The 16788-nt window shown below is 47.7% G+C and overlaps 1 protein-coding gene across 5 annotated transcripts; it reads left to right on the top strand.

Annotated features, from left to right (window-relative positions):
• Positions 1 to 773: 773 nt before the first annotated feature.
• On the top strand, positions 774 to 12074 carry LOC108027563 (trithorax group protein osa). 5 transcript variants are annotated; one of them, XM_044092885.2, is made up of 11 exons: positions 774 to 1361; positions 1434 to 5053; positions 7831 to 8275; positions 8345 to 8439; positions 8519 to 9023; positions 9080 to 9268; positions 9334 to 9522; positions 9959 to 10069; positions 10696 to 10747; positions 10816 to 10928; positions 11519 to 12074. In XM_044092885.2, exons 1-11 carry the CDS (start codon positions 969 to 971, stop codon positions 11675 to 11677), a joined length of 5871 nt encoding a protein of 1956 aa, XP_043948820.1. In that variant the 5' UTR covers positions 774 to 968; the 3' UTR covers positions 11678 to 12074. The 5 variants fall into 5 exon arrangements, with proteins under 5 accessions (XP_043948820.1, XP_016954532.1, XP_016954531.1 ...); XM_017099043.3 differs by having other exon boundaries at positions 8342 to 8439; XM_017099042.3 differs by having other exon boundaries at positions 8339 to 8439.
• Positions 12075 to 16788: the final 4714 nt, after the last annotated feature.

The raw sequence follows: 16788 nt of genomic DNA, 5'->3' as shown, positions 1-16788 counted from the left end.
TGTCACGCGATGAGTGGAAGAGTTTTTGCCACGAAATATTATATATTGCAATTTGAGTGTTGAGAAAATTCTTATCCAATTCGTCTTGTCGCACATATTACAAGACTATTAACCCCAATCTTAACCACAGTCAATTTGCTTGTTACCCCTTTCAACACATTTTAGAAGGAGCTACAAAAATGACTAAAAACGCTCGAAACTTAATTTAAACTTACTTTTTTATTGATACCATGTTATTTAATGGAGCCACTTAAAACATGTTATCTTCCATTAACATGATGTGCTCACAGCCAAGGAAATTGCGTGAAAAGCTCTACTCACTGGAAATTATAATAATAATAATATATTCAAAAATTTTCGTACATATTACAAAACTATTGACCCCAATCTTATTTTGGATGGAGCTACATTTTAGAAAGAGCTACAAAAGTGACTCTTAAAAACGCTCGAAACTTAATTTAATTGTTTTTATTGATAACATGTTATTTAATGGAGCCACTTAAAACATGTTATCTTTTATTCACACGATGTGACTGGATAAGGAAACTGCGTGAACAGCTCTACTCACTGGAAATTATAATAACAATAATATATTAATATAATTTGAAAGTTTTTTTTTTTAATACTGCTGTGGTTCTGATATATAAATGTAACAAAAGTCCTAACTAAATTGAAAAAACCCAATAGGCCTTTCCAAAGTCCCGAACAAAATCCCTTTCGATAGTCGGCGAGGGTGCCTGGCTATCGATAAGCCCTGACAGCGGCCAGTGCCACCCCTAGTTTTCAAGCCAAAAATGGCGAAGTGAATTTTTTTCGACCCCTTTGCAAGTATATTTCGGATATTTTGTGAAGCGCTCGAATTAAACGCAAGGGATCGACCTTTCCGCCGGACAGTGAAAACGCAGTGCAGCGGACCGGCCGAGTGAGCGACCGGCAGAGCGCGACCAGAGCGTCGAGGAATCCGCAGAATGTGGATCCATTGGCAGAACGCCACCGCCGCGGCGGCTCCCATGGGCGCACCCCCTCCGCAGCCGTCGGTGCCGCCACCACTGCCCGACGCCCCGCCACCGCCGCCCCCGGCGGACGGGGTCTCCGCGGGAGGAGCAGCTGGAGCGGCTGCCCAGAACGACAGCAGCAGTACCCCATCCACCGCCGCCGCTGCGGGCGCAGCCTTCAACCCCTATGTCAGCGGACAGGCGGCGGCGGAGGGCGCGGGGGCCGGCAACCCCTATGAGCAGTACACCGCCGCCCAGTACGCGGCCATGACCCCGGAGCAGCAGTACGCCCTGCAGCACCACTGGCACCAGTGGCAGACCTACCAGGCGGAGTACGCCAAATGGCATGCCCAGTACGGCGAGCAGGTGAGTCTGTTTTGATCCCTGCCATCTGGCACAACCTAACTCTACTCCATCTCTACTCCATCCTGCCCCCAGTACAAGCGTGAAATGGCCGCTGCCGCCGCCGTGGCCACGACTACAGGTATCCAGGGCGTCCCCGCGCCCGTGGCAGCTGCTCCCTCGCCAGTTCCCACCCCCGCGGTGGTCGCCGCACCTGGCCCACAGGCCTATCCCGTGGCCCAGAACTATTACCAGGCCGTCCCGGCTTCGCCGGCTCCTTCCACCACGCCGAATCCCGTGCTGGGCGCGCCACCGCTGCCCGGAAAGATCATGGCCCAGCCGCAGTTGTACAACCAGCCGCCGCCGCCGCCACCCCAGAAGGGCGGCTACAACCAGCAGGGTCAAGGCAATGACAACCGAGGCATGTGGTCGGCTGGACCGCCGACCATGCAGCAGCCGCCGCCCAACAGATATGGCGGGCAAGTGAACCACATGAACTACAACAGCGGCGGACCAGACAACCAGGGCTACCCCAACCTCCAGCAGCCGCCGCCCTCGCTGCAGAGACCGCCACCACCGCATCAGCAGCAGAATAACATGGACAACCAGTGGGGAAACAACAACCAACGCGGTGGCGGAGGCAGCAACAACTGCCGTCCGCCCTGGGAAACCAGTGCACCGCCGTCCGATAATTCCGGGCAAGCAGGTCGCTGGGATGGTCCGCCACTACAGAATGACATGAACAATCGCTGGAATGGACCGCCACAGGCCAACAGCAACAGCGGTGACAGCAACAATCGCCGTTGGGACGGGCCCTCCAACCAAACGCAGTCGGGCGGGGATCAGCAACAGAATCGCTGGATGAGCGGACCCCCACCCAGCGATGCGAGCCAGAATCGCTGGATGAGCGGACCACCGCCGAGCTTGAACGACCAGCAGCAGGATAATCCGATTTCGCGCCAGAACCGCTGGCAGAGCAACAACTCCGACATGGACGGACCACAGATGCGGAATAACAAGCCGAACCAATTCCAGAACAATCGAAAGAACTGGGGGCCACCAGACGAGCAGGGAGGTGGAGACGGCGGCAACAACCAAAACCAGAATGCCGTGCGCAATCAGAATCCATTTAGCAAGAACTCGCAGTCCGACTATGACCAGGATCAGCCGTCTGGCAATGGCAACAACTTTGGCCAGCGAACAGGCAACTACCAGGGCAACTATGGCAATAGTTACAATAACCAGGATCAAGGAGGAGGAGGCGGCAACTTTGGCAGCGGAGGAGGAAGCAACTTTGGCAGCGGAGGAACAGGCAACTATGGCGGCAGAGGCGGAGGCTCAGACAGCTTTGGAGGTCGGGGCGCAGGAGGATCAGGGCCGGACAACTTTGGCAATAGCAATAGTAATAGCTTCAATAACAACAATCGCCGCCAGAGCAATCGTTGGGACACAAATCGCAACCAAAACCAAAATCAGGGGTACTCCGATGAGAGGGGCGGCGGAGGAGGCAGTGGCGATTCTGGTCCCGGAGGTTTCAACCAAAACCGTGGCAGTTTCAACCAGCGGAACAGCTTCAACCAGCAGAATGCCCCCTACCAACATCAGTCCCAATTGAAAAATCAAAACCAGAACCGCAACCAACAGCAGGCTTCCGACCTGGACGAGGCCAGCTTCGACCGCCTGTTCGACCAGTGGGAGCAGCAGTTCGAGGACTGGAAGCGGGCCAATGCCAATCATCCGGACCGCGATGAGTACCGCCGCTATGAGGAGGAGTTCGAGAAGCAGCGCCGTCGCATTGCCGAGCGAAGGGAGCAGATGCGCCGCCGTCGCCAGCAGCAGATGGGTGGCTCGACAGGACCGGGCTCGGCCACAGACATACCGAAAGAAGCTGCAGCCGCCGGAGCATCCCAGCCCGAGGAGCAGGAGTCCAATGAGGATCCATTCGCAGGCCAAGGCAATTACCCTGACCAGGGACCACCCGCACCGGGACCAGGCCCTGGACCCAATTACGGTGACCAGGATAGAGGACCCCCATTCGGACAGGGCAATAGACAACCAGGACATCCGGGTGGTTTTGCGAATGAGAAACGCGCCGGAGCTCCCGGATTCAGGGGCAACCATGGCCCACCGCCAGGAGTACAGAGCCAATACCAAACCGCCCAGAAAGCCATCCAGGAGAAGTTGGACCAGCAGCCAGGCCCCGAGCCGGGCAAGGGCAACCAAGCCAAGCCACCGGGACCTCCAATTGGACCCCAGAAGCCAGCAGTACCAGCTCCCCCACCAGCTCCACTGATTGGTTCCGTTCATCCGGCCTCCCTACCGCCGCCCGAAGTTCCAGCTCCGACTCCAGCTCCACCAGTGGCTCCTGCCCCGCCGGTGGCTCCGCCAACGCAGCCTCCTCCGATCTCCACCAACCTCGGCAAGCGGCGACAAGCGCCTGCGCCTGATCCTGCCCCAACTCCTGCCAAGCAGGTCAAGGAGGAGCCCATATTCACGATTTCCCTGGACGACGACGACGACGAGGAAGAGGACGAACAGCCGGCTACCGACACGCCCATGGGCAGCATCTTCAAGAAGAGCGATGGCATCCCGGGTCTGGATTTGGTGGCCGATGGCAGTGGCAAGAACTCGGCCTCGGTCTTCGATGTGGGGCTCGGGGACTCGGAGCAAGCAGAAGCGCCTGCCGCCACCGCTAACCAGTCGGGACCCGCGACCGCCAGCAAGAGCAACGAATCGCTGAGCAATGCCCTGAAGGACCCGAACTTCCTCAACAATCTCACCCAGGCGGTGGCCAATGTCCAGGAGCGCGAGCAGCGCGATCGCCAGGAACCCCAGCAGCAGCATGAGCAGGATCAGAATCAGGAAACGGGATCGGATGGTCGTCCGCTGTCCTTCGCCGAGTGGCAGCGCAAGAAGAACGGCGGCAACGACAACAAGTCGCAGGATTCCCGCGACTCGATGAGTCCCGGTGGCAGTGAGATGCCGGACAACAGGGGACCACCCGGTGGCTTTGGTCCCGGGCACGCTCAGGGTGGCGGCCCGGGAGCCGGCGGCCCCAGCGCTCGGTCTCGTCCAAATTCCGGACCTGGACCGGGCTCCAACGACATGCAGCGCTTCGACAACTTCGGATCGAACCAAGTGCCGGGCAGCAACTTCATCGACTTTGAAGGCAACGGGCCCGGCACCGGCCCTGGCCCCGGCTTTGGGCCACCAGGCAGGAACTTCGGACCCAACGGCCCAGGACCACGGGGACCCAACTTCGGGCCCAACTTTGGTCCCGGGGGACCGCCTTTCGGACCCAATGGTCCCGGGGGACCAGGAGGACCACCGTTCGGCCCCAACTTCAGACACAATGGCCCCAATTTCGGGCCCAACTTTGGCCCGAACTTTGGACCGGGTCCCGGTCCACGTAACTTCGGACCTCGTGGACACGGCGGTCCCTTCGGTGGTCCGCGGCGCGACGACTTCGGAGGCCCTCCGTTCGGCGGCCCAGGACCCAACTTCGGACCTTGCGGACCACCTGGACCGCGGGGATTCAACAACGGCGGACCAAACAGTGATAACCCCTTCCGCCGGCAGGGCGGAGCACCAGGTCCCGGCTTCGGCGACGATGACCTTGGCGCAGGGCCACCAAGAGGGCCCAGGAATTTCCCGAACCGCAACAGCTTCGGCGGAAACCAAGGAGGACCGAACAGCCGGAAGCACTGGAACGACGGGTATGTGTCCTAGTCCGTTTATAAGCTCTTCACCTCGATCAAATCGTTTCTCAACACGTATATGTAATGCCTCTGTATGGAACGTTGTCTTGACAAAAACGGGGGAAAGGGGGAAGACTCTTCCCCCTTTACACTCTTTTGGAATCCATGTCATTGTCTGATTGTCTGAAGAGTGGCGGCATTATCTTGTAAGATCTGCGGCTCGTATGGTCTGCAAATGCGTTAGCTATGCAGCAATGGGGTGAAACTTAACCAGGGCTGATGTTAGCAGACATTTCTCTGACTTGCTTCGGTGCATGGCAGGTGCTACATACACCCAGGTTACAAGGGAACCATACAACTTTTCGAAACGACTGTGCTATAGACCTATGTTCGTCCGACTTTGCTGCTGGTGCAGTTCGAGAAGGAGGTGCTCCTTTGAAGCAGCTCGCTTTGCCTGGTTGTGAAGTGGTACTTCGATGTTTCCCTACAATTCCGATCGAGTGCGAGCTCATGCCCACGAAACACCTTCCTGGAAAGAAGCCTCGGAGTTCGCTCCGCTCAATCCCCCTTTCCCACACGTTGTCCCTTTCTATTGCTCTATCTGTATGATTCATCCAATTTTACGTAGTTAACTTGCGCAGGCCTGTTTCTGGTTATCGTTAATGCTGGAATTTCGATTCCAACCCCGTTTTTCTTCTTCTCTTCTACTTCTATGCAATACTGATACAAACTGAAAAAACGTATAATTTAAAAATGCTAAAACCCAACAAACCCGCTGGTGTTCATGGTTGGCGATGCCCGCTACATACATGATATATGTACGCCCTTGTATATACGTACACCCACCGATCTGTGTGTCTGATCCGATCCATTGTCTGAGCAGCAAGAAAAGGGGGCGGTAAATGCTCCGGCAGCGACAGCAGCAGCGCAGGAACTGAGCTCTGAACTCTCGAATCCGGGATCTGATTGGGAGACAGTTTTTTGGGGGCGGCCCCTCTGAAAAAATATATCCGTAATCCGATATCAGATCGCAGGGTCCAGAAGCCAGAAAAGACCTATGTTTAGAAATTAAGGACACACACATCTGCCAGATCCACAGAGAACGAACATGAAGTCGAAAAACAACGCGTACTGGGACTAATTTTGCTGCTCGAAATTTGAAATGAGTTTTACTTTTTTATCCGATATTTCGCTGTAACACCGAAAATCGCCCAATTCTTGACCTCTTTAACCTTTTTCCTAGTTTTATTTTTTGCAATTCGAAGCGATTACGTAATTTTCCCAGTTATTTTTCCTGATTTTGAAAGCAACGATTACGTCTTGTTTGGTGGAAATTATAACACTTTTATAGCGCGAAGTTATATAAGTCGTATATGTTAAAAATATACCATGAAATTAATATCAATAAAGGAAGATAAAACGAAGAGTAATATTATTGGGGGAAAGTGAACTATACCATATAAACGATCCATCGAAAGTGTTCGATTTGTCCGTCTGCGTGTTGATCTTTTGTTATTTTCCATGACACTCTTACTATTTCCGATCGCTAAACGCTGGTTCTGGTTAGTATTTAAGTATTTATAAGACTTTCGAAATTATGTACCCAGATCTGCTTTAAATATAATGAAAAAAAGTGTTTCTTTTTTTTTTACTGATATTTGCTATTGGTATTTGTTTAGCAAACCAATAAGGCCTTATTTAACTTGAGAAATGCAGTTTATAAGGTTTTGATTTAAACACAATTTTTATCTGTCCGTTTTTTGCTTTGTCCGATTTTGGGGTACTAATATCATAAATCAATGCATTTACCTACTTTGGGGATCTATAAAATTAAGATATCAATTTCCTTAACATTTTTAATTACTTATGTATGTCCGCATGTGTCCGATTAAAATTAAAAGTAAAAATGTTTGTCCGATAAATAAATTTAAACAGATAAACGATAACTGTTGTCCGATTTAAGATATCAATTGCCTTAACATTTTTAATTACTTATGTATGTCCGCATATGTCCGATTAAAATTAAAGTAAAAATGTTTGTCCGATAAATAAATGTAAACAGATAAACGATAACTGTTGTCCGATTTTTATTAAAAAAATCTTTTGCTTCGATTGCAGTATCTTTAGAAACAAAATAATACAAAATTGTTTTCGTATTTGTGTGTTTAATTTGATTAATATAACTATTGTGGTCCGCTTTCATTACAAAACCAATTTATAATTATACAATTGATATTAATTAAAGGTATTTACATCCTTCAAAACGCGCTATCGTTTTAGTAAGCACTTTTAAAATTTCCGATTTATACTTTGTGCGACTTTTCTGGTTTTTAAATCATGAGAATATTTTTCGAATAAGGTTTTAGTTCTAGGAAATATGCTAAACTTTGAAGGTATGTTTTTACTTTCGCCCAAGCAAAACTGCATTGCTATTCTAAGTTTAGGGCCAACATACACACATTTATCTCTATGCTCGTCTGCAATTTTTGGGCCGAGGGACGTGCAGATTGCGCACCCGCCCCTCGATCCCCTGCCACGTCACAAAAAAACAAAAACTATTTTAGTAAATTTCAACCCAAGTAAAAGTTCAAGTGTTTTTCTTTTGGTTTTGAACATTGAAAACCTCTAAACAAACCTAAAACTATAAAACAAAAAATCCAAAACATAAATAAAACAAAAACAACTGAAAAAACGAAAACCAACAAATGTAACGAAACAAATTATATACTAAAATCGCCCACGGTGTGTTCCACCCGCCACCTCCACCCGCAAAAAAAACAATTCGAAATCCAAAGGCCGGAGCAACAGCAGCAACCATTCCCCAACCAAAACGAGCCCATCTATCGACCGATGAAGGTGTTCGACTATTCCAACAACCAGCCGGCCGCCAGGGTGATCGATTACGGCCACAAGTCGGGCGATGGAAACCCCATCGAACGGCCTTCCGGCCCGTCTCCCGCCGACAGAATTCCGGAATTCAGAGCCGTGAAGACCTTCGAGTATGGCCACTCCTCGTTGTCGGGACCGAACCGCATGGGAATGCCAGGAGGAATGGGCATGGGAATGGGGGAAGGAGGTCCGAGTCAAGGAATGACAGGTGGTGGCCCTAACAGAGGAGGACCAGGAGCCCCGAACAGCAAGCGAAAGAATAAAAAAAGAAACAAACAGCAAAGGAAACAACAGCAGTTGCAATCGGTTTCCTTTGACGAATGCAGCTCCTCGAATCCCGGACAGGATGAGGTGAGTGGTCATTGGAGTGAAAGCGCCGACTTTTGTCTCTAATCCCGCCAACGATTCTTCCCCCAGCAGCAGCAGCAACAGCAACAGGATGAGTCCCAGGACCAGGGCGACGAGTTCCCGGCGAATGAAGGCAATGATCTTGAGGACATTTCCGATGGAGAAGAGTAAGTCGAGCCAGAGATGGCCCAAGCTTTAGGTTTTTCGAAAAAACTAAACTAATATTTTGGTACCTTGTCCCCAAAGCAATCTCACCCCACTGGATGGCGAGGATAACAACGAAGAACTGCCACCGCCGCCATCGATTGGCAGATGGAATCAGGGGAATGCCCCGGAGCAGTTCAACCAAAGTCCGTTCAGTGCCTTTCCCGGCCGGCCATTTGGCGGCGGAACGGAAAGATCGGCTCCGCCGCCGCCAACCCTGTCGCTTTTCCCCTCGGCAGCCAATGCCAACGAGAAGATCCCCACTCCAGTGACGGCTCCGCATCTGGAGATGTGCGTGCCCACCAACGAGAATCGCAACACCATCTCGGTGGACGAGGTGCTCTTGAATCCCGGTCGCCAGACCCGTCCCAAGCGCATCTGTATCATTCTGCGCGGTCCTCCGGGCTGCGGCAAGTCGCATGTGGCGCGCCTCATCAAGGAAAAGGAGCTGGAGATGGGCGGCGCCAACCCGCGTATACTCAGCATAGATGACTACTTCATCATAGAGAACGACTACGTGGAGAAGTGTCCCAAGACGGGCAAGAAGGTGAGCTAAGAGCTGAAAGTCATCAAACGCGTATTCAAAGTGTTCTTCGATTACAGATACCCAAAAAGGAGATCCTGTACGAGTACCACGACGCCATGGAGGAGACCTACATGCAATATCTTATCAAGTCGTTCAAGAAGACGCTCAGTGATAATCTGTACGATTTTATAATAGTGGACTGCAACAACAACTCGCTGCGCACGCTGAACGAATTTTATTGCCACGCCAAAGACTCGAATTTTGTGGTGCGTCATGCAAATCGGTATTCCTAACGAAGATATTAGAAAGGTGTTTGTTTCTCTTGCCACAGCCCTACATCGTGGACCTGCACTGCGATCTGGAGACGTGCCTGGGCAGGAACTCACACCAGCGCACCGAGAGCGAGATCCAGGTGGTGCTGGACAACTGGTGCAACACACCGCTGCAGTACATCAAGCTGGACGTGAGCACGCTGCTCGAGAACGTGGTCGAGATGGAGGATGTGGAGGACATGGCTACGGTAACTATGCACTGAGCGGCCACGTCGCCGCCGAGCACAGGAGCTGGTGGAGGAGCTGGCGGAGCTCTGGGACTGGCCAGTGGGTCGGTGGCCAGCCCGGAGGCTCCGACTCTAGTCGTGATTACTCTTTAAGCGATCGATGCGAACGCGAAAACCTTCAAATTCTGACCTGGCCGGGCCAAGTTCTTTCGAAAACAAGAAACTGAAAACGCGATGCGAACGCAATTCTAGACTAAGTTCTTCACTGGATTCGAATCTCTATATATACCTACTATATATACGTTTTATGACTTGCAATTTATGTGCACCTCTAGTCACACCTCTAGCTTAAGAAACACTTACGAACAACCTACGTTAAGCTTTAAGTAAAGGCAACTCTGCAAGCTGGTTGAAGCGAATGTTTTGTTGATTTATGGCGGCTTCGTCTCACTTTCAGGACGATAATGCCTGCGCCGACGACGGGGAGACCGCCGGAGCACCGGCGGCGTCCGAGGATGCGGCCGTCGAGGAGACGGACGACAGCAACAGCGGCGACGCCTCCAACGATGTAAGTGTTACCCGTAATCGCATCGACTGATTGGATTCATTTTGAGGCACAAGACGGAAGGGGCTAGTGGGTTTACTGCCTGGTTGAGGGCAGATTGGGCACTCTGATGTCCAATTTGAAATGCAAATGTCGTAGCATACACATCTCTTATAATGTTAACATGTTAAACTATGAGTACTTGCATCCCGAAAGGTGTGCTTATGAACGCGTGTTACCCCTGTGATACTAACATAGTATTTGCCTCAAACTATTCCCGTACCTTATCCTTTTAAAAGTATCCTCCTTTCACGTATTCATGTTATTTGTTTTTGGTTCTCAGAAATTTGTTCTAGTACTTTAATGTTATTTTAAAATAGTGTCTTAAAAGTATTTGCCTTAAACGAACGTGTTTGTGAAGTATTCGGAATGTCCCGCACTGAAATTTCAGTTAAACCTTTGATTTGATCACATTATACTCCCTGAATCAATCCAGTCAGTCGCTAGTACGTAGAAGCAGGAGATTGGTGGCCCTTGGGCCTGGGTATCGGCAAATATTCCTCTAAATTTTCCTGAAATTCTCCCATTGCACTCTCCACTTAATCCGGACCCCAATCGTGCGTTCTGCGTTTCGCGTGCTCCACGTGCAGTGCGGCTTCCTGAAAAGCAAATGGGAATGTGACACCACCGAGGAGAACCTGGGTGAGTCCCTGCCATCTTGGCTTTGGCTTTGGCTTTGGCCGCCGACTCAACCGAATCTACCATTTCAGCCCGCTTGGATGGCACCAAGCGCCTGATGCAGAGCCGCCGCACCAGCATGGCCGACTATCTGCAGCTGGAGGATTGGGAACCACCCAGGACCTCCGCGAACGGCAAGAAGCGCGTGAGTAGAGACTAGCTTTGCGGGGAAACGTTTCTTTGTAGGTTTTTCACCTGGAAGGGAAAAGGATAGCTAGCTGTATTGCTGTCTCTGTTGCTCCCATGAGGCTTCGAGTACTGGACGATTTTATTTGAAGTTTTCTGTTTTTTAATATTACAGCTTATTATATAAAAGAGTAGTTTTTATTTGTTTTTTTTTTTTTTATTGTTTAAAAACCAAGTCACGTAAATAATTTAGCTCATTACACTATGTTTCGCTTATAGAGAGCTTAGCATTACAGAAGTTTTTATGATCTAGTAAATTTATACATTAAATTTATACAAGCCAATACAGCATTCACGTAAATCGACCGTAATCATTACTCACTGTAAAAATGCATTTCAATATTTTAAAAAAATGTTTACACTGATTATTCCCATAAATTAAATTCCACCAATTAGTATTTTTCAATCCTTCTCCGGTAAAGCGAAGGACTTTATGCCAAATAGTTCAATCGTTGTAGGAGAATATTTTATGGGATGGAAGAAACGTTTCCAAGGGTCATTTGCTTCTCACAAAAAGTCACTTTCTAAAATCGCTGCCATGTTTTTCAGGTCCGTTGGGCGGACATCGAGGAGAAGCGCTCGCAGGAGAAGATGCGAGCCATCGGCTTTGTGGTGGGCCAGACGGACTGGAACCGCATGATGGACCCCAACGCGGGCAGTCGGGCCCTGAACAAAACCAAATACATCGAGCGCATCAAGCGGCGCTAGTGGCCACTTACAGCCATGCAACTGACACAAAAAACCCGGGAAAATAGGGAAAAAACTTTCAGCATTTCCACCAACCAAAAACACAGACCATTTCCACACGAATGGCTATCGCCGTGCGTTAACAAAAGGCTCAAAGACCCCGAATTACGTTTAATCATCCATCACTCAAACGCTATCAGTATAATTTCGCAACATCAGTCATTTAGGCGCTGCATTTACAAAACGAATGTTCAATTTCGTTGCCCACACGAACATCCGATCGCGATTCAAATCCTAGCAAAATATATATCAAATACGGGTGCATTTTAATTGTAAATTAGAGCAATTCGCCTTTTAAGGCGAATGATGCGCCCCAATTTTTTTTAGTTTGACGAAATATATAAATGAGATACATGTACTTGCATAGTTTTTATTTCATTTGCCACTCGGCGGGTTCGATGAACCCTGGCCGCTGTCTCGCTTTTCTGCGTGACAGCTGTCTCTGTTGCTCCGTAAACAAGCATTGACAGCTGTTCGCCCGGGGCGGGGGGCGTGGCCGGGGGCGGAATGGGGTGGGGCTTTCGGATGCGGAGTGACGCTGAGTGTGCGTCTCACATGCTTGCCAAGGTGAATTACAGATGACAGCTCCGGGCAGAGTTGCACAACATGCGGCGCACTCGGAGGTGGGCGGATGGGGGTGGGGGGCGCAGGATCAGGGGGAGTTGGAGCGCCGCCAGTAGTCACCAATGGCTCGCATCCACTCCCAAGCACCCGAGCCCATCGACAGTCAGTGCTGGTTGAAGATAGCTAGAGAATACTTGAAAACTCTCCTATATTTCAAGCGAAGTGCGTGTAAATCAAAAATAAAGTAGTGAATGTTAAATAAAATGTTAAGTACTTCTGTAATTTAAGAAAACGTTGTTTATTAATACTCTATATAATAATATTTTAAAAATTCGAGGGGTTCAAGGGATGCTTTTCCTACTAAACTAAAAGTTGTTTTTCAAATTATATAATACTAATTATTATTATCATTGTTATTATACATTTATTATAAAATCTTCGAATCAAGATTATTATATTTTACCATACCACTGCATACTTTTAGTTTCCTAGCGATTTGAAATCGCTAGTTGTTTTTGTGTTACCCCCATAGTGCTGCACTAACCACCAGATATTCAAAATACATTTTAAAGATTGGTGTGTAATTTTAAACCCCTTCGATTGTATATATCGTAGACTCATTTTTGATATCTGATATGTGTTATCTAATCTGTAGAGACGTTTGTGAATCTGTCTTCTGGGTTGAAAGCTAGTCTTAGCCTATTTTTGGGCAGCTTTCAATGAGATTCAATTTTAAACCTCTGGAGATTTCACTTCAACCTTTAGATTTGTAGTGGCACTGCGAATGTTAGTTTTAGCTACAACTTTAGACACCTTTATAAGTGTGGAGAAATTCCTGAAAATTTCGGTGGGTTAAAGTTGTGTAGCATACTTGTGGGCGGCCTATGATGAGATTTTATTTTAAACCTCTGGAGATTTCATTTCCTACCTCTAGATTTATTAGTGGCACTTTTTTTTTTTTTTTTTTTTTTTTTTTTTTTTTTTTTTTTTTTTTTTTTTTTTTTTTAATTAACATCTTTATTTAATATAATCCAGGAACAGATCTAATTAAAGCCTTTAACCTAAATGTTTTCTTAAGTAAATAATCTCTTAATTATAAATTATAATTAGTTTTCAACTTGGTATATAGGAGTAGATCAAATTACGACTAGTTTCAAGTAAATAATATATTCATATTAGTCTCTTAGGAGCAGCCCAAAATGTCTTCTTTTGAGCCTGCGAATTGGGATAGCCCCCTGTAATCTCCGGGCTAGACGATTACGGTGGGCAGTTAGACGGTCGTTGTACCTGCTTGAGAAGAACGATATTTGGTCTTCAACAAGACTCAGGTTTAGGTCATTGTGAAGCGTTTGGCCGCTAACGAACCACTCACAGCCAGTGATTTGTCTTAATGTTTTGTTCTGGACGGTTTGGAAACGTTTTCGGTGGGACGCAGCCGCCACTCCCCAAATTTGGATTCCATATCTCCAAGTTGGTGCGATGATTTGTTGATAAATGTGCCGCTTGCATCTTAGAGATAGTTTGCTTTTCTTGTTTAGCATCCAGAATAATTGGTTCCGCTTTAGGTTGCACATTTTGACGACTCTGGCAATATGTTCTCGGAAGGTTAGGCGTTTGTCCAGTGTGAGGCCTAGGTATTTCGCCTTAGTCGCTTGCTCTATGTCCACATTATTAATGTGGACCACCGGAGTTGTTTTTCGGCGTAACGTAAAGCAAACGTTTACGCATTTGCTTTCGTTGATTTTGATATTGTTCGCCGTGGCCCATTTCTCGAATTCGTTGAGGTAGGTTTGCAGCGTTTGTGAAGACTCGGTCTCACTGTTCGAGGAGCTGAGAAAGCAGACGTCGTCAGCGAAGCTGGCCAGCAGCATTTTGCTGTTGTCGTAGGTCATTTCTTCATAGCTTGGCTTGGGGATGTCTGCTGTAAAGATGGAGTACAGTAGCGGTCCTAAGACGCTTCCTTGGGGAACGCCAGCTGTAATGGCAACATTTGCAGAGATTGCGTCTCTGGACTGGACGCAAAAATCTCTGTTTGTGAGAAACGATCTGATGAGCTTAAACAGGTTGGCTGGCAGCGCTGTTTTGACTTTGGCTAGTAGTCCCGGGATCCAAACTCTATCAAATGCCTGTTGTATGTCAAGAAAGATGCCGTTGCAGTATTCTTTATTGTCGTAGGCCTTCAGGATGTGATTGACTACACGGTGCAATTGCTCAATCGTACTGTGGCCGGCTCTGAATCCGAATTGGTGCATTGGGATAGTATCATTGTCTTCTAGGTGTATTATAAGTCGGGAAGCTATCAGCCTTTCCATTACCTTCGATAAAGAGGGCAGGAGGCTGATAGGCCGGTAGGAGCATGGATCCTGTTCCGGTTTCCCTGGCTTTAGAATCATACTGATTCTAGCACTCTTCCATTTTTTGGGAAAGTATTGCACTCTAAGTATCGCATTGAATATCAATGTGATAAGTAATAGTGCTCTCTTGGGAAGGATTTTAAGTACTGCGTTGCTTATTAGGTCATGACCTGGCGCCTTTCGACTTTTGAGGGTACGTATCATGTTTGAGACTTCTTCCAGACGGATATGTCTTATTGGAGGTGGCATCTGGAAAGGGCGCTGTAGTATTTCGTTTATTCTGTTGATATCCTCCTCGGATGCGAAATTAAACGCAGTGAATCTGTCGCCAAGGTGTTCCGCAAATGTTTGTACTTGCTCTTCTAAGGAGCGACACCAGTTACCATTGCTGTTCTTCAGAGGCGTAACTTTCTGTGGCATTCTTTTTACTTTTTTGGTAAAGGACCACATATTAAAAATGGAATCATTAGAATAGTCCATATTGGTCAGCATATGTTCGAATTGCGCATTTTTCAATTCAGCCATGGCAACGTGAAGCTCTCTGGCGCATCTATGCCATTGAGCTTTATCCTCAGGACTGTGCGTTCGAATATAACGTCTTCTCAGTGCTCTCTTACGGACTAGAATCTCTGCAATGTTTGGGTCAATTCTATTCGAGTGGCGTATGAGGGCTCTGCCATGATTGTTTGCAGTGTACACGTTTGCACTCCTCGCCGCATTTGTCACGTTGGTAGTGAAGAGGTCTACAGCGTCGTCAATCTCAGCAGCAGAGTTGAGCTCAATGTTAAGGCGTATCGATCTACATAGTTCTTCCTTGAAAACAGCTACATTTGTGTGTTTGCTAAGAAGTTGTCTACGTTGAGTGCATTGTATGGCTTCTGTTTTTAATGTAGTGATGAGAGATAGGTGGTCCGATTCAAGGTCCCAGCTGTCTCTGATGCTTAGCTTGTCGTGTGGAATGTTGCGATAAATTGCAAAGTCTAAACAGGATGGTCTTCGATTTACTGCGCTTGGATAGTATGTTGGTGCTCCAGTCGCCAGGAAAAATTTTTTTTTTTTTTTTTTTTTATTTTAATTAACATCTTTATTTAATATAATCCAGGAACAGATCTAATTAAAGCCTTTAACCTAAATGTTTTCTTAAGTAAATAATCTCTTAATTATAAATTATAATTAGTTTTCAACTTGGTATATAGGAGTAGATCAAATTACGACTAGTTTCAAGTAAATAATATATTCATATTAGTCTCTTAGGAGCAGCCCAAAATGTCTTCTTTTGAGCCTGCGAATTGGGATAGCCCCCTGTAATCTCCGGGCTAGACGATTACGGTGGGCAGTTAGACGGTCGTTGTACCTGCTTGAGAAGAACGATATTTGGTCTTCAACAAGACTCAGGTTTAGGTCATTGTGAAGCGTTTGGCCGCTAACGAACCACTCACAGCCAGTGATTTGTCTTAATGTTTTGTTCTGGACGGTTTGGAAACGTTTTCGGTGGGACGCAGCCGCCACTCCCCAAATTTGGATTCCATATCTCCAAGTTGGTGCGATGATTTGTTGATAAATGTGCCGCTTGCATCTTAGAGATAGTTTGCTTTTCTTGTTTAGCATCCAGAATAATTGGTTCCGCTTTAGGTTGCACATTTTGACGACTCTGGCAATATGTTCTCGGAAGGTTAGGCGTTTGTCCAGTGTGAGGCCTAGGTATTTCGCCTTAGTCGCTTGCTCTATGTCCACATTATTAATGTGGACCACCGGAGTTGTTTTTCGGCGTAACGTAAAGCAAACGTTTACGCATTTGCTTTCGTTGATTTTGATATTGTTCGCCGTGGCCCATTTCTCGAATTCGTTGAGGTAGGTTTGCAGCGTTTGTGAAGACTCGGTCTCACTGTTCGAGGAGCTGAGAAAGCAGACGTCGTCAGCGAAGCTGGCCAGCAGCATTTTGCTGTTGTCGTAGGTCATTTCTTCATAGCTTGGCTTGGGGATGTCTGCTGTAAAGATGGAGTACAGTAGCGGTCCTAAGACGCTTCCTTGGGGAACGCCAGCTGCAATGGCAACATTTGCAGAGATTGCGTCTCTGGACTGGACGCAAAAATCTCTGTTTGTGAGAAACGATCTGATGAGCTCAAACAGGTTGGCTGGCAGCGCTGTTTTGAC

This window comes from Drosophila biarmipes, chromosome X (genome assembly GCF_025231255.1).
Source record: "Drosophila biarmipes strain raj3 chromosome X, RU_DBia_V1.1, whole genome shotgun sequence".
In the NCBI taxonomy this organism is placed as follows: domain Eukaryota; kingdom Metazoa; phylum Arthropoda; class Insecta; order Diptera; family Drosophilidae; genus Drosophila; species Drosophila biarmipes.
This window is presented reverse-complemented; position numbering and strand designations above follow the sequence as displayed.